Consider the following 27,878-nt stretch of genomic DNA (forward strand, 5'->3'; position numbering starts at 1 on the left):
GTATTTGTGTGTTAAATCTTCTGTGTGGGAATGGATGTGGATGGAATAACCACTTAAACAGTTTTCCTTCCACATTAATGTCTCTGTTACTGTAATTGCAGTGTAAGGTAGTATGTAATGGACATACGACAGCATATTTAAATGCTCAGTCTAGATTTTTCTGCAGTCAGTGAGGAAAGCAAATGATCCATTGCGTTGGATGGCTCTTAACATTCTCAGTTTCTTGTAATTAATTTGGAGTTATTAATGACAGTTGAGCTTTTGCGTAGGGCTGATTACCCTTAATGTCAGGGTAGTTTTCTCTTCTCTCTCTTAGTCAAACTGGTTGCTCTGTGTGTTTGTGTGTTGTTGTTGTTTTCCCCCTTCAGCCTTTTTATAGCGCTTAGTTTTAAGGTCAGGTAGGTTCAGGTTCATCTCTCTCTGCCAGTGTCAAGTCAATTGTGTATGTGTGTGTGTGTTTGTTTGTTATACTGGGGTTATTTCCTCTCTCAGTAATTAGGCTGGAGAGGCCAAATGCTCCAGAGACTCTTCCATTGACCATGACACACAGTAACACGGACCACCCACTCCTCTCCTCTTCTCTCTCTACACATTCCTAGAATAACACTAGTACATTTTGGGTCTACTTCTGGGTGGGGTGGGGGGTGGGGGGTGGGGGTTGTGTGTGTGTGTGTGTGTGTGTGTGTGTGTGTGTGTGTGTGTGTGTAGGCTTCTACTATTCTGTGATAAGCCCACCTTATGATAAGCCTCGTTTATATACGAGTGTATCTTGAAAATCTGTGTTTGTGTCCAACAGTGTGTAATTTTCTTTGTGTGTGTGTGTGTGTGCAGACCTGGGTAAAAATACTATTTCAAATATCTCAATTACTTTCACATACATTTTGAAGTAAGTATTCAGATATTTTGTATTTGAAAAGACAAGTACTGTAGTTGAATATTGGAATGTATTTGAAAATACACTTGGAAAGTATTAGCATGTATATTATCTATATTATTTGAAATACGTATTTAAAGTACTTTCAAATGGTAAGCTATTTATAGGAAGTTAATTGGGAATACTTTCAAATACTTCCAATATACAGTAAGTAGTTGATTCTGGCCACATTATTTAAAATACTCAAATACACAGAAAATAAGTATTTAAATGACTAATGATAAAATACACATGTATTTGAACGCTGTGTGTATCAGTGTGTGTGTGTATAGTGTGTGTGCATCAGTGTGTGTGTGTATAGTGTGTGTGCATCAGTGTGTGTGTGTATAGTGTGTGTGTATCAGCGTACAAAGCGAACATTGTCTGTATCTCCTTGTCCATCAGGGTGCTGCATGGAGGCACATTTGAATTGTTGCCATGGAAACTCTCTCTCTCTCCCTCTCTCTATTGCTCTCTCCTTCTTTCTTCATCCTTGCTCTGTCTCTGTCATTCTCACTATCTCACTCTTTTCTCCCATACTTTCCTCTCCGACTTCTCTCTCTGTCCATCTTTTCTAACCTTCCTTCTCATTGTGTCCATCCTTCCTTCATCACTCTTTCTTCTTCTCCCTTCAACTTCAGCTCTTCTTTTATCATCCTAATCATTTCTTTGTTTTCATCCCTCCATCTTCTCAGCACCCATCCTCCTCCCCCTCGCTGGATTTCTTCTTGTTGCTGGAGTTCTTCTTCCTCCAACCACCTCCATCTGTGTTGTGTATACCTCCATTTATTTTCCCTCGCCTCCTCTCTCTGCTTTCCTCCCACTCTCTTCCTCCTCTTCCTCACCTCTCTCTACGTTCCTCCCACTCTCCTCCTCCTCCTCCTCCTCTCTCTGCTTTCATCCCACTCTCTTCCTGCTCCTCCTCTCCTCTCTCTACTTTCTTCCTACTCTCCTCCTCCTCCTCCTCTCCTCTCTCTGCTTTCATCCCACTCTCTTCCTCCTCCTCTTCTTCTCTCTCTGCTTTCATCCCACTCTCTTCCTCCTCCTCCTCTTCTCTCTCTGCTTTCATCCCACTCTCCTCCTCCTCCTCCTTCTCCTCTCTCTGCTTTCATCCCACTCTCTTCCTCCTCCCCCTCTCCTATCTCTGCTTTCATCCCACTCTCCTCCCTCTCCTCTCTCTGCTTTCATCCCACTCTCCTCCTCCTCTCTCTGCTTTCATCCCACTCTCCTCCTCTCCTCTCTCTGCTTTCATCCCACTCTCCTCCTCTCCTCTCTCTGCTTTCATCCCACTCTCCTCCTCCTCTCTCTGCTTTCATCCCACTCTCCTCCTCTCCTCTCTCTGCTTTCATCCCACTCTCCTCCTCTCCTCTCTCTGCTTTCATCCCACTCTCCTCCTCCTCTCTCTGCTTTCATCCCACTCTCCTCCTCCTCTCTCTGCTTTCATCCCACTCTCCTCCTCTCCTCTCTCTGCTTTCATCCCACTCTCCTCCTCTCTCCTCTCTCTGCTTTCATCCCACTCTCCTCCTCTCCTCTCTCTGCTTTCATCCCACTCTCCTCCTCCTCCTCTCCTCTCTCTGCTTTCATCCCACTCTCCTCCTCCTCTCTCTGCTTTCAACCCACTCTCTTCCTCCTCCTCCTCTCCTCTCTCTGCTTTCATCCCACTCTCTTCCTCCTCCCCCTCTCCTCTCTCTGCTTTCATCCCCCTCTCCTCCCCCTCTCCTCTCTCTGCTTTCATCCCCCTCTCCTCCCCCTCTCCTCTCTCTGCTTTCATCCCACTCTCCTCCCCTCTCCTCTCTCTGCTTTCATCCCACTCTCCTCCTCCTCTCCTCTCTCTGCTTTCATCCCCCTCTCCTCCTCCTCTCCTCTCTCTGCTTTCCTCCCACTCTCTTCCTCCTCCCCCTCTCCTCTCTCTGCTTTCATCCCCTCTCCTCCCCCTCTCCTCTCTCTGCTTTCATCCCACTCTCCTCCTCCTCTCTCTGCTTTCATCCCACTCTCCTCCTCCTCTCCTCTTTCTGCTTTCATCCCACTCACCTCCTCCCCCTCTCCTCTCTCTGCTTTCCTCCCACTCTCTTCCTCCTCCTCCTCTCCTCTCTCTGCTTTCATCCCACTCTCCTCCCCCTCCCTCTCTCTGCTTTCATCCCACTCTCCTCCTCTCCTCTTTCTGCTTTCATCCCACTCCTCCTCCTCTCCTCTCTCTGCTTTCGTCCCGCTCTCCTCCTCCTCCTCTCCTCTCTCTGCTTTCATCCCACTCTCCTCCTCTCTCTGCTTTCATCCCACTCTCCTCCTCCTCTCTCTGCTTTCATCCCACTCTCCTCCTCCTCTCTCTGCTTTCATCCCACTCTCCTCCTCCTCTCTCTGCTTTCATCCCACTCTCCTCCTCCTCTCTCTGCTTTCATCCCACTCTCCTCCTCTCCTCTCTCTGCTTTCATCCCACTCTCCTCCTCTCCTCTCTCTGCTTTCATCCCGCTCTCCACCTCTCCTCTCTCTACTTTCATCCCACTCTCCTCATCTCTCTGCTTTCATCCCACTCTCCTCCTCCTCTCTCTGCTTTCATCCCACTCTCCTCCTCCTCCTCTGCTTTCATCCCACTCTCCTCCTCCTCTCTCTGCTTTCAACCCACTCTCTTCCTCCTCCTCCTCACCTCTCTCTGCTTTCATCCCACTCTCTTCCTCCTCCTCCTCTCCTCTCTCTGCGTTCATCCCACTCTCTTCCTCCTCCCCCTCTCCTCTCTCTGCTTTCATCCCCCTCTCCTCCCCCTCTCCTCTCTCTGATTTCATCCCACTCTCCTCCTCCTCTCTCTGCTTTCATCCCACTCTCCTCCTCCTCTCCTCTTTCTGCTTTCATCCCACTCACCACCTCCCCCTCTCCTCTCTCTGCTTTCCTCCCACTCTCTTCCTCCTCTCCTCTCTCTGCTTTCATCCCCCTCTCCTCCCCCTCTCCTCTTTCTGCTTTCATCCCACTCACCTCCTCCCCCTCTCCTCTCTCTGCTTTCCTCCCACTCTCTTCCTCCTCTTCCTCACCTCTCTCTACGTTCCTCCCACTCTCCTCCTCCTCCTCCTCCTCTCTCTGCTTTCATCCCACTCTCTTCCTGCTCCTCCTCTCCTCTCTCTACTTTCTTCCTACTCTCCTCCTCCTCCTCCTCTCCTCTCTCTGCTTTCATCCCACTCTCTTCCTCCTCCTCTTCTTCTCTCTCTGCTTTCATCCCACTCTCTTCCTCCTCCTCCTCTTCTCTCTCTGCTTTCATCCCACTCTCCTCCTCCTCCTCCTTCTCCTCTCTCTGCTTTCATCCCACTCTCTTCCTCCTCCCCCTCTCCTATCTCTGCTTTCATCTCACTCTCCTCCTCTCCTCTCTCTGCTTTCATCCCACTCCTCCTCCTCTCCTCTCTCTGCTTTCATCCCACTCTCCTCCTCTCTCTGCTTTCATCCCACTCTCCTCCTCTCCTCTCTCTGCTTTCATCCCACTCTCCTCCTCCTCTCTCTGCTTTCATCCCACTCTCCTCCTTCTCTCTCTGCTTTCATCCCACTCTCCTCCTCTCCTCTCTCTGCTTTCATCCCACTCTCCCCCTCCTCTCTCTACTTTCATCCTGCTCTCCTCCTCTCCTCTCTCTGCTTTCATCCCACTCTCCTCCTCCTCTCTCTCGCTGTCATCCCACTCTCCTCCTCCTCTCTCTGCTTTCATCCCACTCTCCTCCTCCTCTCTCTGCTTTCATCCCACTCTCCTCCTCCTCTCTCGGCTTTCATCCCACTCTCCTCCTCCTCTCTCTGCTTTCATCCCACTCTCCTCCTCCTCTCTCTGCTTTCATCCCACTCTCCTCCTCCTCCTCTCCTCTCTCTGCTTTCATCCCACTCTCCTCCTCCTCTCTCTGCTTTCAACCCACTCTCTTCCTCCTCCTCCTCTCCTCTCTCTGCTTTCATCCCACTCTCTTCCTCCTCCCCCTCTCCTCTCTCTGCTTTCATCCCCCTCTCCTCCCCCTCTCCTCTCTCTGCTTTCATCCCCCCTCTCCTCCCCCTCTCCTCTCTCTGCTTTCATCCCACTCTCCTCCTCCTCTCTCTGCTTTCATCCCACCCTCCTCCCCCTCTCCTCTCTCTGCTTTCATCCCCCTCTCCTCCCCCTCTCCTCTCTCTGCTTTCATCCCACTCTCCTCCTCCTCTCTCTGCTTTCATCCCACTCTCCTCCTCCTCTCCTCTTTCTGCTTTCATCCCACTCACCTCCTCCCCCTCTCCTCTCTCTGCTTTCCTCCCACTCTCTTCCTCCTCCTCCTCTCCTCTCTCTGCTTTCATCCCACTCTCCTCCCCCTCCCTCTCTCTGCTTTCATCCCACTCTCCTCCTCTCCTCTTTCTGCTTTCATCCCACTCCTCCTCCTCTCCTCTCTCTGCTTTCGTCCCGCTCTCCTCCTCCTCCTCTCCTCTCTCTGCTTTCATCCCACTCTCCTCCTCCTCTTTCTGCTTTCATCCCACTCCTCCTCCTCTCCTCTCTCTGCTTTCGTCCCGCTCTCCTCCTCCTCCTCTCCTCTCTCTGCTTTCATCCCACTCTCCTCCTCCTCTCTCTGCTTTCATCCCACTCTCCTCCTCTCCTCTCTCTGCTTTCATCCCGCTCTCCACCTCTCCTCTCTCTACTTTCATCCCACTCTCCTCCTCTCTCTGCTTTCATCCCACTCTCCTCCTCCTCACTCTGCTTTCATCCCACTCTCCTCCTCCTCTCTCTGCTTTCAACCCACTCTCTTCCTCCTCCTCCTCACCTCTCTCTGCTTTCATCCCACTCTCTTCCTCCTCCTCCTCTCCTCTCTCTGCGTTCATCCCACTCTCTTCCTCCTCCCCCTCTCCTCTCTCTGATTTCATCCCACTCTCCTCCTCCTCTCTCTGCTTTCATCCCACTCTCCTCCTCCTCTCCTCTTTCTGCTTTCATCCCACTCTCCTCCTCCTCTCCTCTTTCTGCTTTCATCCCACTCACCACCTCCCCCTCTCCTCTCTCTGCTTTCCTCCCACTCTCTTCCTCCTCTCCTCTCTCTGCTTTCATCCCCCCTCTCCTCCCCCTCTCCTCTTTCTGCTTTCATCCCACTCACCTCCTCCCCCTCTCCTCTCTCTGCTTTCCTCCCACTCTCTTCCTCCTCCTCCTCTCCTCTCTCTGCTTTCATCCCACTCTCCTCCCCCTCCCTCTCTCTGCTTTCATCCCACTCTCCTCCTCTCCTCTTTCTGCTTTCATCCCACTCCTCCTCCTCTCCTCTCTCTGCTTTCATCCCACTCTCCTCCTCCTCCTCTCCTCTCTCTGCTTTCATCCCACTCTCCTCCTCCTCTCTTGCTTTCATCCCACTCTCCTCCTCCTCTCTCTGCTTTCATCCCACTCTCCTCCTCCTCTCTCTGCTTTCATCCCACTCTCCTCCTCCTCTCTCTGCTTTCATCCCACTCTCCTCCTCTCCTCTCTCTGCTTTCATCCCACTCTCCTCCTCTCCTCTCTCTGCTTTCATCCCGCTCTCCACCTCTCCTCTCTCTACTTTCATCCCACTCTCCTCCTCTCTCTGCTTTCATCCCACTCTCCTCCTCCTCTCTCTGCTTTCATCCCACTCTCCTCCTCCTCGCTCTGCTTTCATCCCACTCTCCTCCTCCTCTCTCTGCTTTCAACCCACTCTCTTCCTCCTCCTCCTCACCTCTCTCTGCTTTCATCCCACTCTCTTCCTCCTCCTCCTCTCCTCTCTCTGCGTTCATCCCACTCTCTTCCTCCTCCCCCTCTCCTCTCTCTGCTTTCATCCCCCTCTCCTCCCCCTCTCCTCTCTCTGCTTTCATCCCACTCTCCTCCTCCTCTCTCTGCTTTCATCCCACTCTCCTCCTCCTCTCCTCTTTCTGCTTTCATCCCACTCACCTCCTCCCCCTCTCCTCTCTCTGCTTTCCTCCCACTCTCTTCCTCCTCCTCCTCTCCTCTCTCTGCTTTCATCCCACTCTCCTCCCCCTCTCCTCTCTCTGCTTTCATCCCACTCTCCTCTTCCTCCTCTTCTTCCTCCCCCTCTCCTCTCTCTGCTTTCCTCCCACTCTCTTCCTCCTCCTCCCCCTCTCCTCCCAGCGGTGTCCAACCTCACTGAGGATTGAGGCCGTTTACAATTAGCATGTGTACCTGCAACTAGGCCTGACAAACCTCCACTAATTACGCTTTTAGATGGGACATTTGTAGTAACAGACTACATTAGCTACCTCTTTTGTCTCTGCTACTTCTCCCTTCACCCCTCTGCTTTGCTCTCGCCCTGGCCTCTTTGATATCTCTTTGCCAATTTCTCTCCCCATTTCTCTGTTTTCTCTCTCTCGCTCTCTCTCTCTCCATGTTCATTCCTCCTTTCTCTGCTTTCTCCTCCCTTACTTCTCCCTAGTTGTTTTCTCCCTGTTTTCGCTCTCATCTCCCTCTTCTGTAGTTTAGGGTTCTTCTCATGTGATCATGCCTAGATCAACTCCAGCACACACAGGATGCTTCATAAATGAAAGATCATATAAGGTGCCGTGAAAGAAAAATACAATATTTTGTGCCCCTCTCTCCCCGTGCCCCCCTTTGCATGTCCCTCTGTCTCTATATCTCTTTGTCTCCCTGTCCCTATCTCTCTTTCTCTCTCTTTGTTTTTCTCTCCTCCTCTCTCCCTCTGCCTGTTAAAAAGCATTAAAGTATAGCTCCCTTAAGGATTCCCGTTTCTATCTCAATATGAACAAAAATGCGCTGTCGTTGTCATTTGACTTCCTCCCATACACACACGCACGCACGCACGCACACACACACACACACACACACACACACACACACACACACACACACACACACACAGTCTGAAACCAAATGTTTCACATCAAGCTATGACTAATTGTGTTTCTCCCTGACTGTCCCCTCCCTCTCTTCTTCTCTTCTCCTCTCTTTCTATTCTCTCTCTCCCTATTTCTCTCTGCATTGCTGTTAATAAAAGGAGCAGGAAATAATAGGTCTGCAATTGACTTCAAAGAGGCTAAAGGGGGATGGGAGGGAATATGACTGGTGGGAAGAGGGGTTAATGGCAATGAGAGGCAGTTACTGCTCAAAGGAAAAGAGAAAAAAGAAAGATAGATAGAAAGAGGGAGAGAGAGATAGGAAGCGAGAGCGGGAGAGAAAGAGAGCAGGAGAGAGAGAGCGATAGACTGAGAGAGACAGAAGGAGAGATGGAGAGAGCTAGAGAGCGCAGGGAAGAGAATAAGCATCCGTCTCAGTCTGTGAGTGTCTGATGGTCACTTAACCTGGCAGCCGGTCCATGAAGCTCAGAACCCGTCAATCTGTCAAAACACACTCGGCGCTGTCGGTCTCCTCACCGCACGCACGCACGTGCGCACACCCACCCACCCACCCACCAAAACTGTCTTTGATGTCTGCCACAAGGTCCCTCTAAGGAAATCACTAGAATAGAGTGGTGGATTAAGCATTGTTGAGCGTCACTAGACATTTTATCTCAATTTATACCATTTCAGCATGTGAACAATACTCTATGTGCGTCATTTGATCCTGTTTTCTTTGTGTGCGGTTGTAGCAGACATGGTATTATTATGATACAGTACCTCTTTTCAGTCCCATCTCCTGCTGGTATTATCATACAGTGCCTTACGAAAGTATTCGGCCCCCTTGAACTTTTTGACTTTTTGCCACATTTCAGGCTTCAAACATAAAGATATAAAACTGTAATTTTTTGTGAAGAATCAACAACAAGTGGGACACAATCATGAAGTGGAACGAAATTTATTGGATATTTCAAACTTTTTTAACAAATAAAAAACTGAAAAATTGGGCGTGCAAAATTATTCAGCCCCCTTAAGTTAATACTTTGTAGCGCCACCTTTTGCTGCGATTACAGCTGTAAGTCGCTTGGGGTATGTCTCTATCAGTTTTGCACATCGAGAGACTGAAATCTTTGCCCATTCCTCCTTGCAAAACAGCTCAAGCTCAGTGAGGTTGGATGGAGAGCGTTTGTGAACAGCAGTTTTCAGTTCTTTCCACAGATTCTCGATTGGATTCAGGTCTGGACTTTGACTTGGCCATTCTAACACCTGGATATGTTTATTTGTGAACCATTCCATTGTAAATTTTGCTTTATGTTTTGGATCATTGTCTTGTTGGAAGACAAATCTCCGTCCCAGTCTCAGGTCTTTTGCAGACTCCATCAGGTTTTCTTCCAGAATGGTCCTGTATTTGGCTCCATCCATCTTCCCATCAATTTTAACCATCTTCCCTGCCCCTGCTGAAGAAAAGCAGGCCCAAACTATGATGCTGCCACCACCATGTTTGACAGTGGGGATGGTGTGTTCAGGGTGATGAGCTGTGTTGCTTTTACGCCAAACATAACGTTTTGCATTGTTGCCAAAAAGTTCGATTTTGGTTTCATCTGACCAGAGCACCTTCTTCCACATGTTTGGTGTGTCTCCCAGGTGGCTAGTGGCAAACTTTAAATGACACTTTTTATGGATATCTTTAAGAAATGGCTTTCTTCTTGCCACTCTTCCATAAAGGCCAGATTTGTGCAGTATACGACTGATTGTTGTCCTATGGACAGAGTCTCCCACCTCAGCTGTAGATCTCTGCAGTTCATCCAGAGTGATCATGGGCCTCTTGGCTGCATCTCTGATCAGTCTTCTCCTTGTATGAGCTGAAAGTTTAGAGGGACGGCCGGGTCTTCGTAGATTTGCAGTGGTCTGATACTCCTTCCATTTCAATATTATCGCTTGCACAGTGCTCCTTGGGATGTTTAAAGCTTGGGAAATCTTTTTGTATCCAAATCCGGCTTTAAACTTCTCCACAACAGTATCTCGGACCTGCCTGGTGTGTTCCTTGTTCTTCATGATGCTCTCTGCGCTTTAAACGGACCTCTGAGACTATCACAGAGCAGGTGCATTTATACGGAGACTTGATCACACACAGGTGGATTCTATTTATCATCATTAGTCATTTAGGTCAACATTGGATCATTCAGAGATCCTCACTGAACTTCTGGAGAGAGTTTGCTGCACTGAAAGTAAAGGGGCTGAATAATTTTGCACGGCCAATTTTTCAGTTTTTTATTTGTTAAAAAAGTTTGAAATATCCAATAAATTTCGTTCCACTTCATAATTGTGTCCCACTTGTTGTTGATTCTTCACAAAAAATTACAGTTTAATATCTTTATGTTTGAAGCCTGAAATGTGGCAAAAGGTCGAAAAGTTCAAGGGGGCCGAATACTTTCGCAAGGCACTGTATTTAAGGTACATGATATTAATCCTCTCTCTCTCTCCCCCTCCCTACCTCCCTCCCTCCAGGTACTGCATTTACACTCCTCCACGATGCTTGTCAGCCTCCTCTCCCCCTCCCCACTCCAGGACAGGCGCGTCACCTCCTCCTTCCCCCCTCCTCCTCCCGAACACACCTCTTCCCCTCATCAGCATCCTCGGCTGGCCCTTCCCTCCCTCTCCCTCCCTCTCTCCCTATCTCTCCTCCTCCTCTCCCTATTCCTCCTGCCCATCTGCGAGTCGGCGCGGTCGCCTGGGAGGGGCGGAGCTGGCCAGGGCGGTGGAGCACCAGGAGGAGCACCCGGGACGGGAGGAGCAGGAGGCGAGAAAGGAGGCCAGAGGGGCACAAACCTCATCCCCCCTCACTACCCCCCTTACTACCCCCCAGTATCCCCCGCCCGGCCCCCTGCGCCCCCATTACCCCCCAAAGTGGCCTCCTCTCTCAGCATCGCCGTCATCCTGGTGGGCAACTCTAGCGAGGTGTCGTCGACCTACGTGGAGAAAGAGGAGTTCCTCCATGTACCCCACCCTACCAAAGTCCAACTGGAGACCATGAACGACACGGACCCCAAGAGCATCATCAACCGTATCTGCACCCTGATGACCAACACCTGGCTGCAGGGGGTGGTGTTCGGGGATGACACGGACCAGGAGGCCATCGCCCAGATCCTGGACTTCATCTCTGCCCAGACACACATCCCCATCCTGGGCATCCGAGGAGGCTCCTCCATGGTCATGGCTGCCAAGGTATGGAACACTACCTTTAATGTACATCTATTTCCACTGTAGTACACACAACCTCAGACACCTATCTATTGTGTGATGCCGTTCATACAATAGCTACAGCTGGTTGGATACACATGTATACAGTATAATGACAAAAAAATGCATTGTTGGTTAAGGGCTTGTAGGTAAGCATTTCACTTTAAGGTCTACACCTGTTGTATTTGGAGCACATGACAAATAAACTTTGATTTGATGACACCACTACTAGTACAATGCAGTACACTAGGTAGAAGTAACTCTGTGAAGCTCACTAAATGCTCAGGGTCCTGACACTAGTCGCTATGGTTCTCTATACATTGGGTACATGCATGTATTCTCTATTCAATTGCTGGTGTTGAGCCCTGGTTGTTAGTCACACCAACCACTCGACTGAAAAGCTAGCTCCTGGTCCAGGGGCGATAGTTGACTTTTGTATATCTCAAACAATGTTTCTCATCACCTAGTTGACATTTGTATAGCTCAAACAAGGTTACTCATCACCTAGTTGACTTTTGTATATCTCAAACAAGGTTACGCATCACCTAACAACAGGCATACTGTACTATATCTATGCATGTTCCTGTATGAGGGACGACCAACCTCCTGAAACGCATTAAGGCACAGCTGGGCAAGACCACAGAAATAGAAGGAAATATAATATTTTTATTGAATGCCAGCTATTCAGACGCAGAAAAGAAGACAAGTAGGCGGCCAGTACGTTGCAAAAACTTTAGAGAGATGATTTACAAGTGATAAACACATGTAAGTAGGAGCATATCAGCCTACACATTACAATACTCAGGACGCATAACTGCAACATGTTTCAACTCAATAAGTCTTCCTCAAGCAGCGATGTTAAGCTATACAGCCGATCAAGTGTTACTTTCAATATTCAATTGACAAGAGGTACAGTAGATCCATTAAAATCACGTAGAGCAGGGAAACATGACCGTTTTAGCCACTCTATTCTGAGCGGCTCTGTGTTCGACTGTGAACGCTACAGCATCTTATTCCGGCCCGTCTCTCAATGATTGATTCAGCTGTTAATTGGCTTCCTACAGCATATGAATCTGACGTCACGTCCATGGCTGCTTCTCAAATGGAACTATTCCCTATATAGTGCCCTATGGGCCCTGGTCAGAGGTAGTGGACTACATAGGGAATAGGGTGACAGCGAGGCTACTCAACCCTGAAAAGACTCGCTGTTTGAGACAATGAGACGTTTGGCAAGTCAAATAAGAGCTTTGTCAGATTTGACTTAAAGGAAAACTCCAGCCAAAAACTATATTTTGGCATTTGTTTTATTAGTCCATTGTTGATTTAGTCCCAAAATGTTTTGCATGACAGTAGTCAAGTTTTCAAGATATATGACTTTGAAAATACATAAATACAGCTGGTAGGATGCATTTTTGTCACGTGTGCTACCTCTCCGGCCTCTAGGTCACCAGGCTGCTCGTTATGGCGCACACCTGTCACCATTGTTACGTGCACTTGCGCGTCATTAGACTCACCTGGACTCCATCACCTCCTTGAATACCTGCCCTGTATATGTCACTCCCTTTGGTTCCTTCCCCAGGCGTTATTGTTTCTGTTCCTGTGGCATGTCTGTGCGTTGTTCGTGTTTCTTATTTTGTATTATGTTGTCTTTATTTATTAAAACACTCACTCCTTGAACTTGCTTCCCAACTCTCAGCACACATCGTTACAGAATGACGCCTAACCAAAGGGAAGCATCAGGGGGTGATTTAAATTATTTTGTATTGGAGGTGATGTCTGGTCCGGGTGTCTGAACCGGAGCTACCTGGGAGGCCTCAGCCAGTTTGTCTGGTTCCCCTGCCTCAACTGGCTCAACGGGTTTCCACACCTCAGCGGGATCGATAGGCTCCCATGCCTCAGCTGGCTTGATAGGCTCTCATGCCTCAGCAGGTGAACAGGTTCCTGTTCCTCGAACTGAGGCAACCGGGGAGGTCTCAGCCAACTCATCAGGCCCTCACGCCTCAGCCGGTTAGTCCGGTTTGTGCGCTTCAGCGGAAGCGACCAGTCCGCTCCGGATCCCCGGGATCGTCCCTTTGGTTGGCGTCTTGCGGCTGGAGCCGAACGCGCCGGGGAGGAGGTACCGTCATGTATGCTCTCTCTCTGGCGCTCTAGGTCGCCATGCTGAGACTGACAGGTTTTCCGCACCTCAGCAGAGTTGACCAGTCCGCTCCTGATCCCCGGGATCGTCAATTTGGTCAGTGTCCTACGGCTGGAGCCGCAAGTCGGGGAGGAGGTACTGTCACGTGTGCTCCCTCTCCGGCCTCAAGGTCACCAGCCTGCTCGTTATGGTGCACACCTGTCACCATCGTTACGCGCACCTGCGCGTCATCAGACTCACCTGGACTCCATCATCTCCTTGATTACCTGCCCTATATATTTCACTCCCTTTGGTTCCTTCCCCAGGCGTCATTGTTTCTCTTTCTGTTTCATGTCTGTGCGTTGTTCGTGTTTCTTGTTTTGTATTATGTTCCGTTTATTTATTAAAACACTCACTCCCTGAACTTGCTTTGCGACTCTCAGCACACATCGTTACAATTTTGAATCATATGATGCTGCGTTTTGCATCATATGAAGCTAAATGCATCATACCAGCTGTAATTATGTATTTTGATGATGTGATGAAATCTAGCATGCCCTGACTTTGGGCCGGTTGCGGCCTACTTTTGAATTGTAATGTACCCAGTAATAACCGACCAATGAACCATATAAATACTTTAGTGAATGTGATGTATCTATCCAGTTTTCGAAATTATTGATGAGATTAGGCCACTGAACATAATTGGAAGTCTTGTAGAAGTCTCTGAGTGTTATGGGGTGATTTGTCTTTCTTTGAGGATGTTTTGACTTGCTTTTGGAGAGTCTGCATCAGTTCTCATCTACTTTGTTTACTTCAGCTTCAAAATGGAGGCACCGAGGCAGTGGCTTTTCTGTCTGGTTTGTGTGAGTTAGTTGGACAGTGTCATGACCGTCCATGAAAATCCAAATAGGTCAGATCAGGTTTGCAATGAATAACTTCAATCAGACCCCTTTTCATCCTGGTGTTAACAAGGTCTGCGCTCTCAAGATTCACCAAATGAATGTTCTGTTTCAACAGACTTTTTCCCGCTGAAACTCTAACACGTTCCCAAGTGAATACTGGAACAATATTTCTAACATAGAGCCAGCCTGCCGGAACCACACCTTTTGAGCAAGCTGTGTAAATGATGGGTTAAGAATGAAACAGGAGACAAATGGCTATGAGACAGAAGTTTCATCCGAGACACATGAAAGTGGGATGTACACGGAGGGTGCGGGGCAACAAAAGACGAACAGCAGAGGGGCTAAGGATTTTGAGATGGTGAAAGGGCCAATGAAAAGGGGGGAAAGTTTACGGGACTCCACCCGGAGGAGCAGGTCCCGAGTGGAAAGCCATACCCTCTGACCGAGTCGATAGCGGGGATCAGGGGTCCGGTGGCGATCCGCCTGTCGCCGATACTTGGATGTGGTCTTCAGAAGAGAGGCCCAGGTACGGCGATAGAGACCAATGAACATCTGAGGAGAGGGTATGATAACTTCTTCCTGTTGCTCAGGGAAGAGCGGGGTTGATATCTCAGTGGCCGAGCAGGGAAGGGTGTTACAGATGTATTCCACCCACACGAGTTGCTGGCTCCAGGTGGTGGGATTGGCAGGGACGAGGTAACGAAGAGTGGTGGTGTTGCCATCTGACGGAGGAAGACCACTAACAAAGTCCAGGGATATATGGGACCAGGGGCAGTAAGGAACAGGGAGTGGTTGAAGAAGGCCAGCTGGAGCTTGCCGCGGAGTCTTATTTTGTGCACAGACAGTGCAGGAGCCAACAAATGCGGAGACATCAGGAACCATGGTAGGCCACCAAAAGCGTAGTTGGATAAAAGCCAGGGTCCCACGGGAGCCTGGATGGCAGGTCAGTCTCGAGGAATGTGCCCACTCCAGCACCGGGGAACAGGCAGAGTACAGGACAAACATCCAGTTAGCCGGACCCCCCTGGGAATGCTGCGCCTTATGGACAAGGCTCTCTATCCGCCAGATGACTGCAGGCGTTAGACAGGAGGTAGGGAGTATGGACTCGGGGTCAGACGGAGTAGCAGCGGAGCTATACAAATGTGAGAGTGCATCAGGCTTCACATTCTTGGACCCCGGGCGATAGGAGAGAGTGAAATTGAAACGGGTGAAAAACAGGGCCCAACGAGCCTGCCTAGAATTAAGGTGCTTGGCGGTGCGGAGATATTCCAGGTTCTTATGGTCAGTGCACACTAATATTGAGTGTTCCGCCCCCTCCAACCAGTGCCTCCACTCTTCCAACACCATCTTGATGGCGAGGAGTTCTCAATTTCCCACATCATAGTTCCTATCTGCAGGGGTAAGACGATGGGAGACAAAAGCACAGGGGTGCAGCTTTTGGTCCTGGGCAGAACGCTGGGACAGGACTGCCCCCACCCCGACATCCGAGGCGTCGAACTCCACCACAAACTGACAGGACGGGTCCGGATGGATTAAGATGGGGGCTGTAGTGAGGTCTGAGAACGCCCGGTCAGCTGCTGGAAACCATGTGAATGGAACTTTGGGAGAGGTGAGTGTTGAGAGGGAGGAAGCCAGGGTGCTGTAACCCCAGATGAAGCGGCAGTAGAAGTAAACAAATCCCAGGAAACATTGCAGCTGCACTCTGGATGTGGGTTGAGGCCAATCCACCACTGCTCTTACCTTGTCTGCATCCATCTGTATATGTCCTGCAGCGATGACATATCCTAGGAAGGAAATGGTGGAGCGATGGAATTCACACTTCTCCGCTCTAACGAAAAACTGGTTCTCCAGGAGACGCTGAAGGATCTGTCGGATGTGGAGGACGTGCTCTTGAGCTGAACAGGAAAAGACAAGGATGTCGTAGACAAACACTAACCGGTTCAGAATGTTCCAGAGCACATCGTGACAATTGCCTGGAACCCAGGGTGAGCGTTGGTCTGTCAGAATGGCATAACCAAGTACTCATAGTGCCCGCTAGCCATGTTAAAGGCAGTCTTCCACTCATTAACTTCCTGTAAACAAACCATATGGTAGGCGTTCTGAAGCTCCAACTTAGAGAAGATGGTCGCTCCCTGAAGAGGTTCGAAAGCCGAGGAGATGAGTGGTAGTGGGTAACGTTTTTTAACCGCGATGTGATTTATGCCCCGGTCATCGATACACGGGCGGTGGGTGAGGCAGATGGACGAATACCCCCTGCAGTGAGAGAGTCCTCAATGTACTCCTCCATAGCCTTGGTCTCCGGACTCGACAGGGAGTAAAGCCATCCCCGAGGTGGTGTAGTGCCCGGGAGAAGGTTAATGGCGCGGTCTTAGGGTCGATGTGGGGGGAGAGACGTAGCGCGGTCCTTGTTGAAGACCTCCCAGACCAGGTACTCCGGGTACTCCGCGGGAATGGCAGAGAGATCCGAGGCTTCTCCCAAGCCTGCAGGAAGACGTCCCGAGGCAGACTTTGCCAACTTAAGACACTGTGCATGGCAGAACCGGCTCCAACCCACGATAGACCCAGTAGCACAGTCGATCAGGGGATTGTGCTTCTGGAGCCACGAATACCCCAAAACGACATCGATAGATTCTATGAGCAGGAACTGCATACATTTTCTGATACTCATATGTTGATGGGAACCGTGTTGCGGGTGACTCTGCCAATAGAGTGCCCATCCAGCGCTCTGACGTCCATGGGAATTGAGAGGAGTTGAGTGGAGATTCCCAGCTCCGACACCAAGGGAGCATCGATAAAGCTCTCGTCGGCCACAGTGAGAGATTTGACCTGGTCACCCCACAACAGGGTGGCATGGAGATGGGTACGAGTAATGGGAGATTGGAAAATCCCTGTACGGCTCACCAGAGAACTCGTATTTACTGATGAGCCGGGTCTTTTTAATGGACAGGTGGAAATATAATGTCCTGTAGTCTCGCAATACATACAGCTCCTGGTGCTCAACCTGCATAAACTTTCATCTGGAGACAATCTAGCCTTTCCCAGTAGCTTGGGCTCTGGTCAAGGCGATGAGGGAGTCTAGGTCCATGGGCAGCTCCCGGACTGCAAGCTTGTCATTAATCACTGATAATCCATGAAGGAACGCATCGAGCAGAGCTTCCGGGTTCGAGGCACTCTCAGCCGCCAACGTGCGAAAATCCACTGCGTAGTCTGCCACACTACGGGAGTCTTGCCGTAGTTGGAGCAGCTTACGAGCAGCATCTCTCCCGGACATCGGAGAATTGAACAATTTACCTACCTCCACCACAAACTCCTCCAGACTGAGGCAAACAGTGGACTGTTGCTCCCACACCGCCATAGCCCAGGCGTGTGTCCTCCCGAACATCAGTGTTAACAAATATGCTATCTTTGAGCAGTCCGAGGGGAATGAAGAAGGCTGCGGGTTGAAGATGAGGGATCACTGAGAGAGAAACGCACGGCAGGTTACAGAATCTCCAACGTAGTGCCTCTGAAGGAGGTAAGTGAGGTTCTCGGGACACCGGGGTAGGCTGGGAAGAAATGCCGCTGGTGGTGGGGTTGCTGAGAGTCTGGGGAATTACTGTAGTGACTTGCTGCCTAGTTGGGAATCTGTAGTGCTCCAGCAATGTATCGAACACATGGTCATGGCGTTCTGCCAGGGTATGGAGTCCCTCCATAAGGCATTGCAGTAACTCCTCGTGTCTTCCAATGGTGGCTCCTTGGAAGTAGACAGCGTTGCGGAGCTGGTCTGAGCCTGCTGGGTCAGTCATGGCCAGTTCGTACTATCACGGCTCAGGCTAAGACCCAGATGCAGTCACAGGAGGCGGATAGTACGAGTCTCAGAGTTTATTATAGTACATGCGACAGGCAAAACGGAAGTCAAGGCAGGCAAAGAGTCGGAATCCAAATCAGAAACAGGCAGGTACAGGATGGCAGGCAGGATCAGGGTCAAGACAGGCAGAAAGGTCAGAACTGGGAAGACTAGGAAAAACAAAACTAGAGCACAGGAAACACGGGAACACACTGGTAGGACTTGGCAGGACAACACAAACTGGCAACAGACAAACAGAAAAGGCAGGTATAAATACACAGGGGATAATGGGGGAAATAGGAGACACCTGGTGGGGGGGTGGAGACAAGCACAAAGACACGTGAAACAGATCAGAATGTGACACTGTCCCTCTCTCTCTCCCTCTCCATATCTTCTTTAACAAGCATCAATGTTGTTGACATTCCGCTAGGGATCTGTTTTCAGTGTATTACGTCTCCAGTCAGTAACCGGTGCAAAATGTGTGTGTTTATTCTGTGTTCCCATTTAATTAGCTAGTAAATAAATAATTAAACCAATTTGTGTAGCACTGAATCACAAGTCAGGCCCAGGTTATGATTAATAAGTTGTCTGTTTATACAGATGTGATCGGTAAAGACCTTTTAGAGTTTAATTTGGGAGATGGTAACTCTTTAAAGAACCGCTCTCGTGGTGCCCCAGATCCTAATGAGTTAATTGTTACATGATGAATTTAGTCGGGTAACAATAAAAAATTGTTAAATAGATAAACAACAGTCTTCAGATTAATGTTAAAGTCAAGTCACGACAACAGCAAAAAGCCTCCTTTTAGTTAAAAGTTAGAGACAGTTTTGAAGACTTCAAACATCCTTAGAAGATATCACTGTCTTCTATGTACCTGTTTAGCACTGTGATCAAAATCAGAGGGAGACTAAAATACGTCTGTGTCTCTGTGAACTCGGTTTAATGGATCAAATGAATCAGGATTGAATTCAAACAACCACTGACTGTGAGATGGTCTTTTACAAAGGTCTGAGGCTGTTAGCAAAGGTCAACTTGGGGTTTGCAAACAGACATTAATCTGAGAAACAAGCCTCTCGGAGGAAAGTGAGAGAGACTGAGAGAGAGAGAAAAAAATGTAATTCACTGAAAATGGTTCTCTGAAAAAGAGAGAAAGTCAAGACCGCAGCAATAGACACACTTCAAAAAGAACCACAGAAAATATAGTAGAGAGAGAGAGAGAGAGAGAGAGAGAGAGAGAGAGAGAGAGAGAGAGAGAGAGAGAGAGAGAGAGAGAGAGAGAGAGAGAGAGAGAGAGAGAGAGAGAGAGAGAGAGAGAGAGAGAGAGAGAGAGAGAGAGAGAGAGAGAGAGAGAGAGAGAGAGAGAGAGAGAGAGAGAGAGAGAGAGAGAGAGAGAGAGAGAGAGAGAGAGAGAGAGAGAGTTATGAAATGATCCAGAATATGTGTGTGGGTGTGAGGGAGGAAGAGGATTCTACTCAACATATAATTACCCTATTTAAAAACTGACAGATAGACAGAGGGCACCAACACTGAGACTGACAGGAACTGACAGGGACGATGAGACACATGCCCAGGACAACAATATAAGTCAGGAGGGGAAAAACACATGTTAAAGGCCTATTAGAGAGAGGGAAGGACAGGTAGAGAGAGAGAGAGAGATGTGAAGAGATGAAAACTGAAGAAGTATAGGAATGTTTTCTCCCTGTCTTTTCTTAGTAATTACTACTCACTTGCTTCCCTTTTCCTTTTTTCCTTCCCTCTCCCTGATACTCTCTGTCTCTCCATTTTACACACACACACACACACACACACACACACACACACACACACACACACACACACACACACACACACACACACACACACACACACACACACACAGTGAACACGGAACTGAAGGCTGAATGCGGCTGATACGGTTGGCATGGAAACCCCATGCTTATACATTTCTATATATATATAGGGACAGCTACAGAGGGAGGTAGGCATGTTTATTTTCTGAGCCTCTGAAAAAAAGGAAGGGATAGAATAGAAGGATGAAGCCAAAATTCTCTGGTCATGGGGGTAGGTAGTGTGAGGTCGTGTACAGGCTAAACCTGGAACAGAGGGATGAGGGGATGGAACTGACTGGAGAGATGGAGGGAGGGATGGAGAAAGAGATGGCGGGATGGGGGACTGATGGAGAATAGATGAGAAGTTATTGTGATAGATGTTTTGGAAATAAGTGATTTGGTGCACATTACTGCACCGGATATGTAAATATGAAAAGGAGGAGGCTGGAAAGGGAAAGAAAGATGGAGGAAGCACAGAGAGAGAGTTCTCAGATGGTGAGAGAGATGTGTGTGGGTGAGATGGAACATGAAGCCTATAGAGTCATGTGGGGGAGTTGTATGAACCGTGATTCTGTGTGCATGTGTGTGTGTGTGCGTGTGGGCGTGTGTGCGTTTGTCCCTACATGCTGTGTGTGAGTGCAAGCGCAACATGAAAACAACCCCAGCATCAATACCTCAGTTCCCTTCAGGTTGTTGGGTCCATCATCTATCAAGGCCCCACCATTACCAGTAATCTATTCTAACTCTCCCTTCTAAACCTCCCCTAACCTCTCACTCTGAGTCCCAATAGGTCATATGAGGCCTCACCATTACCAGTAATCTATTCTAACACCATTCCCAGTAATCTGTTCTAACTCTCCTGTCTAAACCTCCCCGAACCTCTCACTCTGCGTCCCGGTATAGGACAAACAGCTTTATTTTTAAGATGCAAAGTCTACGTCTCAAATGGCACCCTATTCTCATGTAGTGCACTATGTTTGACCAAGGTCCATAGGGCTCTGGTCAAAGGTAGTGCGTCATATAGGGAACAAGCTGCCATTTGTTATGCTGCCAAACAGATTTCCAGATACAGTATCCAGCCACTGAACAATTGATTTCCAGCAAAAATGCAATCCCGATCCCGTGTCATGCATGTCCATTTCAGCGCCAGAAGCACTGTGAACGGAATCCATTGTGTTCGCCTCAATACGCCACGGAGCAAATAAGAGGATGTGATTGGTCCGTTATGTGCTTAGAATACCTTACCCGTACCCTGCGCTGTATTTGTCCCTCTTTTCCTACTGAATGGCCTATTAGAGTGGATCAGTGAGCCAGTGACAGGTGCAGGTAGCCCAATTATACACAAAACAATGCACACACCCACACGTCGCTCCTATTTCTGCCATTCATGTACACTGCTGCCAACACGCACACATACACAAACACACACACACAGTCAGTGCTATTCTGTCATTCATTTACGCTGCTGCAATGTGTTTCTATTGGACACAATACAGGACCTTATTCTCATTATCATACTCTTCTGGCTAATGAGCTTTCTACTGTGTGGAGTTAAGCGGTGTGTGTATGTCTGTGTTGGAGTGTTGGTGTGTATCCGGTGTGTGTGTGTTGGGGTTGAATGATAATGACCTTGCATTGTGTTTGGGGGATTAGACCACAGTTTGCTTTCTGTGAAACAAGCTGCCCAGAGGAGTCTGCTCCCTGATATAATTTCTCACTTCTGGTACCCACTTCATACAACATTTATTCTAGCTCTCGTGTATAACAGATTTTTAAACACTCAGATTAAAGAAATATAAATATATTCTGGAGCATCTAGATTCACCTTATAGATTGTTTACCAAGACTTCATGAATGCCCTATCAAGTCTTTATAAGTTGTAGTTTGTTTAAAGTGGTACAGTGAGGGAAAAAAGTATTTGATCCCCTGCTGATTTTGTACGTTTGCCCACTGACAAAGAAATGATCAGTCTATAATTTTAATGGTAGGTTTATTTGAACAGTGAGAGACAGAATAACAACAAAAAATCGAGAAAAACGCATGTCAAAAATGTTATAAATTGATTTGCATTTTAATGAGGGAAATAAGTATTTCATCCCCTCTCAATCAGAAAGATTTCTGGCTCCCAGGTGTCTTTTATATAGGTAACGAGCTGAGATTAAGAGCACACTGTTAAAGGGAGTGCTCCTAACCTCAGTTTGTTACCTGTATAAAAGACACCTGTCCACAGAAGCAATCAATCAATCAGATTCCAAACTCTCCACCATGGCCAAGAACAAGGAGCTCTCCAAGGATGTCAGGGACAAGATTGTAGACCTACACAAGGCTGGAATGGGCTACAAGACCATCGCCAAGCAGCTTGGTGAGAAGGTGACAACAGTTGGTGCGATTATTTGCAAATGGAAGAAACACAAAAGAACTGTCAATCTCCCTCGGCCTGGGGCTCCATGCAAGATCTCACCTCGTGGAGTTGCAATGATCATGAGAACGGTGAGGAATCAGCCCAAAACTACACGGGAGGATCTTGTCAATGATCTCAAGGCAGCTGGGACCATAGTCACCAAGAAAACAATTGGTAACACACTACGCCGTGAAGGACTGAAATCCTGCAGCGCCCGCAAGGTCCCCCTGCTCAAGAAAGCACATATCCTCTATGGGCTAGGTGGGACGCAGGCGTCCCCCCCGTGGTGCACTCCATCAACAGCAGGTGCATTTCAAGAGCGGCAAATTTGAATCCAAATAAATGTCAAAATTCAAATTTTTCAAACATACAACTATTTTACACCCTTTGAAAGATAAACATCTCCTTAATCTAACCACGTTTTACGATTTCAAAAAGGTTTTACGGCGAAAGCATAAATTTAGAGTATGTTAGGACAGTACATTTACAAGAGTTGTGTGTAATGTTTTGTCAATTCAAAGACAGGGTCACCAAAACCATAAAACCAGCTAAAATGATGCACTAACCTTTTACAATCTCCATCAGATGACACTCCTAGGACATTATGTTAGACAATGCATGCATTTTTAGTTCTATCAAGTTCATATTTATATCCAAAAACAGCGTTTTACTATGGCATTGATGTTGAGGAAATCGTTTCCCTCCAATAACCGGCAGTCAAGTCAGCATCACAAATTAAATAATTAAAATTAGAAAACATTGGTAAAATATTATATTGTCATTTAAAGAATTATAGATTTACATCTCTTGAACGCAATCAACTTGCCAGATTTAAAAATAACCTTACTGGGAAATCACACTTTGCAATAATCTGAGTACTGCGCCCAGAAAAATACGCGTTGCGATACAGACTAGTCGTCATGTTGGGGAGATCTAAAATCGAAAATACTATGTAAATAATCCATTACCTTTGATTCTCTTCATCAGATGTCACTTCCAGGTATCACAGGTCCATAACGAATGTAGTTTTGTTCAAAAAAGCTCATCATTTATGTCCAAAAATCTCCGTCTTGTTAGCACATGATCTAAGCCCGCCGGACTTCACTTCATGAACGAGGGGAAAAAAATATTTACGTTCGTTCAAACATGTCAAACGTTGTATAGCATAAATCATTAGGGCCTTTTTTAACCAGAACATGAATAATATTCAAGGTGGACGAATGCATACTCTTTTATAACGTATTGGAACGAGGGTACCCAACATGAACTCGCGCCAGGTGTCTAATGGGCCATCATCGTTCCATGGCTCTTGTTCGGTCAGATCTCCCTCCAGAAGACTCAAAACACTTTGTAAAGGCTGGTGACATCTAGTGGAAGCAATAGGAAGTGCCAAAATATTCCTCAGCCCCTGTGTTTTTCAATGGCATAGGTTTAAAGGTAATACAACACATCAGGTATCCACTTCCTGTCAGAAAATTTCTCAGGGTTTTGCCTGCCAAATGAGTTCTGTTATACTCACAGACACCATTCAAACAGTTTTAGAAACTTTAGAGTGTTTTCTATCCATATATAATAAGTATCTGCATATTCTAGTTACTGGGTAGGATTAGTAACCAGATTAAATCGGGTACATTTTTTTTATCCAGCCGTGCAAATACTGCCCCCTAGCCCTAACAGGATATACATGCCCATCTGAAGTTTGCCAATGAACATCTGAATGATTCAGAGGACAACTGGGTGAAAGTGTTGTGGTCAGACAAGACCAAAACGGAGCTCTTTGGCATCAACTCAACTCGCCGTGTTTGGAGGAGGAGGAATGCTGCCTATGACCCCAAAAACACCATCCCCACCGTCAAACATGGAGGTGGAAACATTATGCTTTGGGGGTGTTTTTCTGCTAAGGGGACAGGACAACTTCACCGCATCAAAGGGACGATGGACGGGGCCATGTACCGTCAAATCTTTGGTGAGAACCTCCTTCCCTCAGCCAGGGCATTGAAAATGGGTCGTGGATGGGTATTCCAGCATGACAATGACCCAAAACACACGGCCAAGGCAACAAAGGAGTAGCTCAAGAAGAAGCACATTAAGGTCCTGGAGTGGCCTAGCCAGTCTCCAGACCTTAATCCCATAGAAAATCTGTGGAGGGAGCTGAAGGTTCGAGTTGCCAAACGTCAGCCTCGAAACCTTAATGACTTGGAGAAGATCTGCAAAGAGGAGTGGGACAAAATCCCTCCTGAGATGTGTGCAAACCTGGTGGCCAACTACAAGAAACGTCTGACCTCTGTGATTGCCAACAAGGGTTTTGCCACCAAGTACTAAGTCATGTTTTGCAGAGGGGTCAAATACTTATTTCCCTCATTAAAATGCAAATCATTTTATAACATTTTTGACATGCGTTTTTCTGGATTTTTTTGTTGTTATTCTGTCTCTCACTGTTCAAATAAACCTACCATTACAATTATAGACTGATCATTTCTTTGTCAGTGGGCAAACGTACAAAATCAGCAGGGGATCAAATACTTTTTTCCCTCACTGTACCATAACCTTTCTTTCAAAACCAGAAGACTGTAAACACCCTATAGACAGCCTATTAGCCTATATGGTATATATGGCCTATATTTCCCCAAACCTCCTGTCAACCAAATGAATGACTGATTGATTACTGGTATTATGAGCTACAATTGACCAGTGAGGGCTTTAGACTTCCTGTAAGAGTGTGGGGGTTAGTGAGCCTATAGTAGACCCAGTTGTCTTCCAGTTCATTGGATCCTCCACCACCACCAGTTGGCACCACTCGGTCATGGCTCAAGAGAATAGAGATTATGTCAAATTGACATCAACATTTTTTTGTTTGTTGCATTTTAGCTAACCCTAACCGTTTCCCAAAATGTAACCTGATTCTCCCAACCTGCTACGTTAATTCTCCTAACCTGCTATGAAAGTTTTCCTAACCTGCTGCAAAAATTCAGCTCATTTCTAAAATAACCTGTTGTCCCTTCTAGCCAAAACCCACACACTTTTACCAACCGTTTGCTAGGAAGCTTGGGAGATAGCTAATCTGTTGCCGTGGCGCCGCAGCCCCTGACTGTGACTGGCCACGGATCCACTTCCATTGTTCTGTTCAATTGTTCTGTTCCATTATTCTCTGTTCCAATCCGTGGTTTTTAGGACCGTGTTTCCCATTATGCTGTTCAGTTCTACATGATGGGATAAGGTACTGTCTCTTCATAATGCCCTGTGTTGCAATTAGGAACAATCCCAAAAGATGGAGAGAATTAAAATCAGGCTGCCTGTATGTGAAGCGGCCGTCACCCTTCTCTAGTTTTTTTTCTCACTCAGCAATGACAACTCGCTCACTCTCTTTCTGAGTCACTACATTATTCGTCGATTCATTTCTGTCTCTCTTAGTGTCCCTCTCTCACTTTTCCCAGTGTCGCAATTGTCCTGATTTAAAATATTGTGACTCAACATTTCATTGAAGTAGACAGAGGTATTGAGGGGAAAGGAAGAGACGTGACAAAGTAGCCCTAATCGAGTGTCCTATTTGATTTAGCAGTTTCTCTCAACATGAACACAACCTGAAGAATACACAAGCATTCATTCTCCTTCATCCATCCAAATGAATCATCTTTCACAATGCATCCTCTTGCTGTCATCTTCTGTCCTGTATCGTTCTCTCGTCCTCCTGCAGTAGTTCCATCTCCACACTCCATTACAGATGTAGGATCTTCATTTGATCAGGAAATGCTAACTTGTAGTTTTAAAAAGGATTCTAACGTTTGCAATCTCCACTTAGACATTTCTGACTTGTTTTTCCCTAACGAAAATGCATCAATCCCTACAAAAATGTCCATGAATTATAATCCACATAATTATTCACATTTCCTGTTGCTTCAGGATAATTTTCCTGCTGTAGCAAATTGGTTCAAATTAAGATGGTACATCTGTAGGTTTCTCTCCATCCCCACAGCGCATTAGAATACTGTATAGGGACAAGGTCTGGCCTTGTCCCAGAGGTGCAGCTTTAATCCATCTCGATATGGAGTGCAGTCAAGGGACAATTAAGATAGTCAGTGGCTGAGAGAGGTGTGTGTGTGTGTGTGTGTGTGTGTGTGTGTGTGTGTGTGTGTGTGTGTGTGTGTGTGTGTGTGTGACTGCCTACCCACCCACCCCACAATCAGGGCTGAGGTCTCCACTAATACAAGGCCAGAGTCCCATCCCTCCCTCCTGACTCCAATCATTGTCTGCAGTCTCACTCTCTTGTTGTTCTCCAATCTGTCTTTCTCTTCAACTCTGTCAGCATTCACATCCCCCCGATTTCCTTACGCTTTCGCCACTGTTCGTTGTCTTTTTCTGTTAAAACCCATTCATATTCTCCTGCCTTCTCTCTTGCACATTTCCTTTCTTTCTTTTAAATGTCTAATCATGTCCTTGATGGGGTCAGTGATATTGTGTGTGGACTTTCAACAGTTGACTAAAGGTTTTAGCGTGTCTGCCTGGCATGGGCCATTCTGATACATTCCCTCAATGTAATAATGACTATCTGGCCTTCCTCTGTTTAGTGAATGCCAGGTGTGATAATTACCATGTGATGCAATTAAATGAGAAACGATGACAGATAATTCAAATCTAACAACATCCTCTGTCTGCTTCTCGTGACAGCAGATCGTTTTTCTCTGACAACGGCCAGCTGTTTTGATTCACAACTTAATTCAAAATATACAGTGTTTGGTATTAAATGCAAATCAGCTATGTCGCCTTTGATACATTTGCATGACAAGTGAGAACGTTTGTCATATTCTCTTCCCTGAAACAGCAAATGATCACATTAAATGTTCGTCTGTTTTCGTTTTGTCACAGCTGTTATTCATCTAGTTTGAATGTATGATTTGTTAATCATAGCTGCCGATTAAACCCCTTAATACAGTGTTCAGTACAGTGTTAATGAGTATTCACCCCATAGTGTTAGTCCACAGTGTACAAGACCAGCATTGGCTAGTGCTAGTTGGCTGTACCTGCGCCAAAACAACACTATTTTTCATCCTATAGCTTGTTCTCCATCTTCTTTTTAAATAGTGAGCCCACATGGTTTCAGCACATTTATTTCCCTGACTGATCAAAACAAATGTTTTCATGCCTCTCTCTTCTCTCTCTGCAGCAGAGAGCAATATGTTTGGAATGTCAAATCGCAAATAAAAATCGCAGTATTGAATCACAATACATATCGAGTCGTGAGAATCATGAGAATCACAATACATATCGTGATAACATCGTATCGAGAGGTCCACGGCAATTCCCAGCCCCTAGTTCTATGTAATGTAGATAAATGGGTTTTTAGTGTACACTTGATGAATAGTAGTGTCCATAACTACCTACGTCGTAGTGTTAATGTGCAGCATACAATATCATTGAATTCTATGTAGTGTAGATAAATGGAGGTTAGTCAGTGTATTAGACACTTCCAGTAGCTGAATAGGGTGTGAGCTCACAGAGGGAGGTGTGAGTCCTTACTGCTGGGTAGTGTGTGAGCGAAGGTTAGGATGATTATTACTATTGGACGGGGCCTGAATTATAAGCAGCAGCAACGGTGTGTGTGTCAATGAACGTGCCACTCATCAGGGTGTCACTGCTCTCCACATACTGTAGACAAAGACCACTGAGCAGGAGATGACAGGCTCTGCTGCTTCTACAGACACCAACTGTCACAGACAGACACTCTCTCTAACAGACACTCTCTCACACACACACACAAATCCTGCCCGTCAGGGGGGTGTTGATGAATGAGAGAAACTCGATCAGACAGGAATATTTTCTCATCGCTCCCATCTCTCCCTCCCATCTCTCCCTCCCCTGTCTCCCTCCCTCCCTCCCTCC

The 27,878-nt window shown here is 47.2% G+C and overlaps 1 protein-coding gene across 1 annotated transcript in view; it reads left to right on the top strand.

Annotated features, from left to right (window-relative positions):
• The window catches only part of LOC106588930 (glutamate receptor ionotropic, NMDA 2B-like), a 126,812-nt gene that overhangs the window by 18,935 nt on the left and 79,999 nt on the right, over positions 1–27,878 (top strand). The window contains 1 exon segment of the mRNA XM_045691125.1: positions 10,196–10,912. Within this exon segment, the coding sequence (XP_045547081.1) occupies positions 10,196–10,912 (717 nt within the window).

Source organism: Salmo salar, chromosome ssa12 (genome assembly GCF_905237065.1).
Source record: "Salmo salar chromosome ssa12, Ssal_v3.1, whole genome shotgun sequence".
In the NCBI taxonomy this organism is placed as follows: domain Eukaryota; kingdom Metazoa; phylum Chordata; class Actinopteri; order Salmoniformes; family Salmonidae; genus Salmo; species Salmo salar.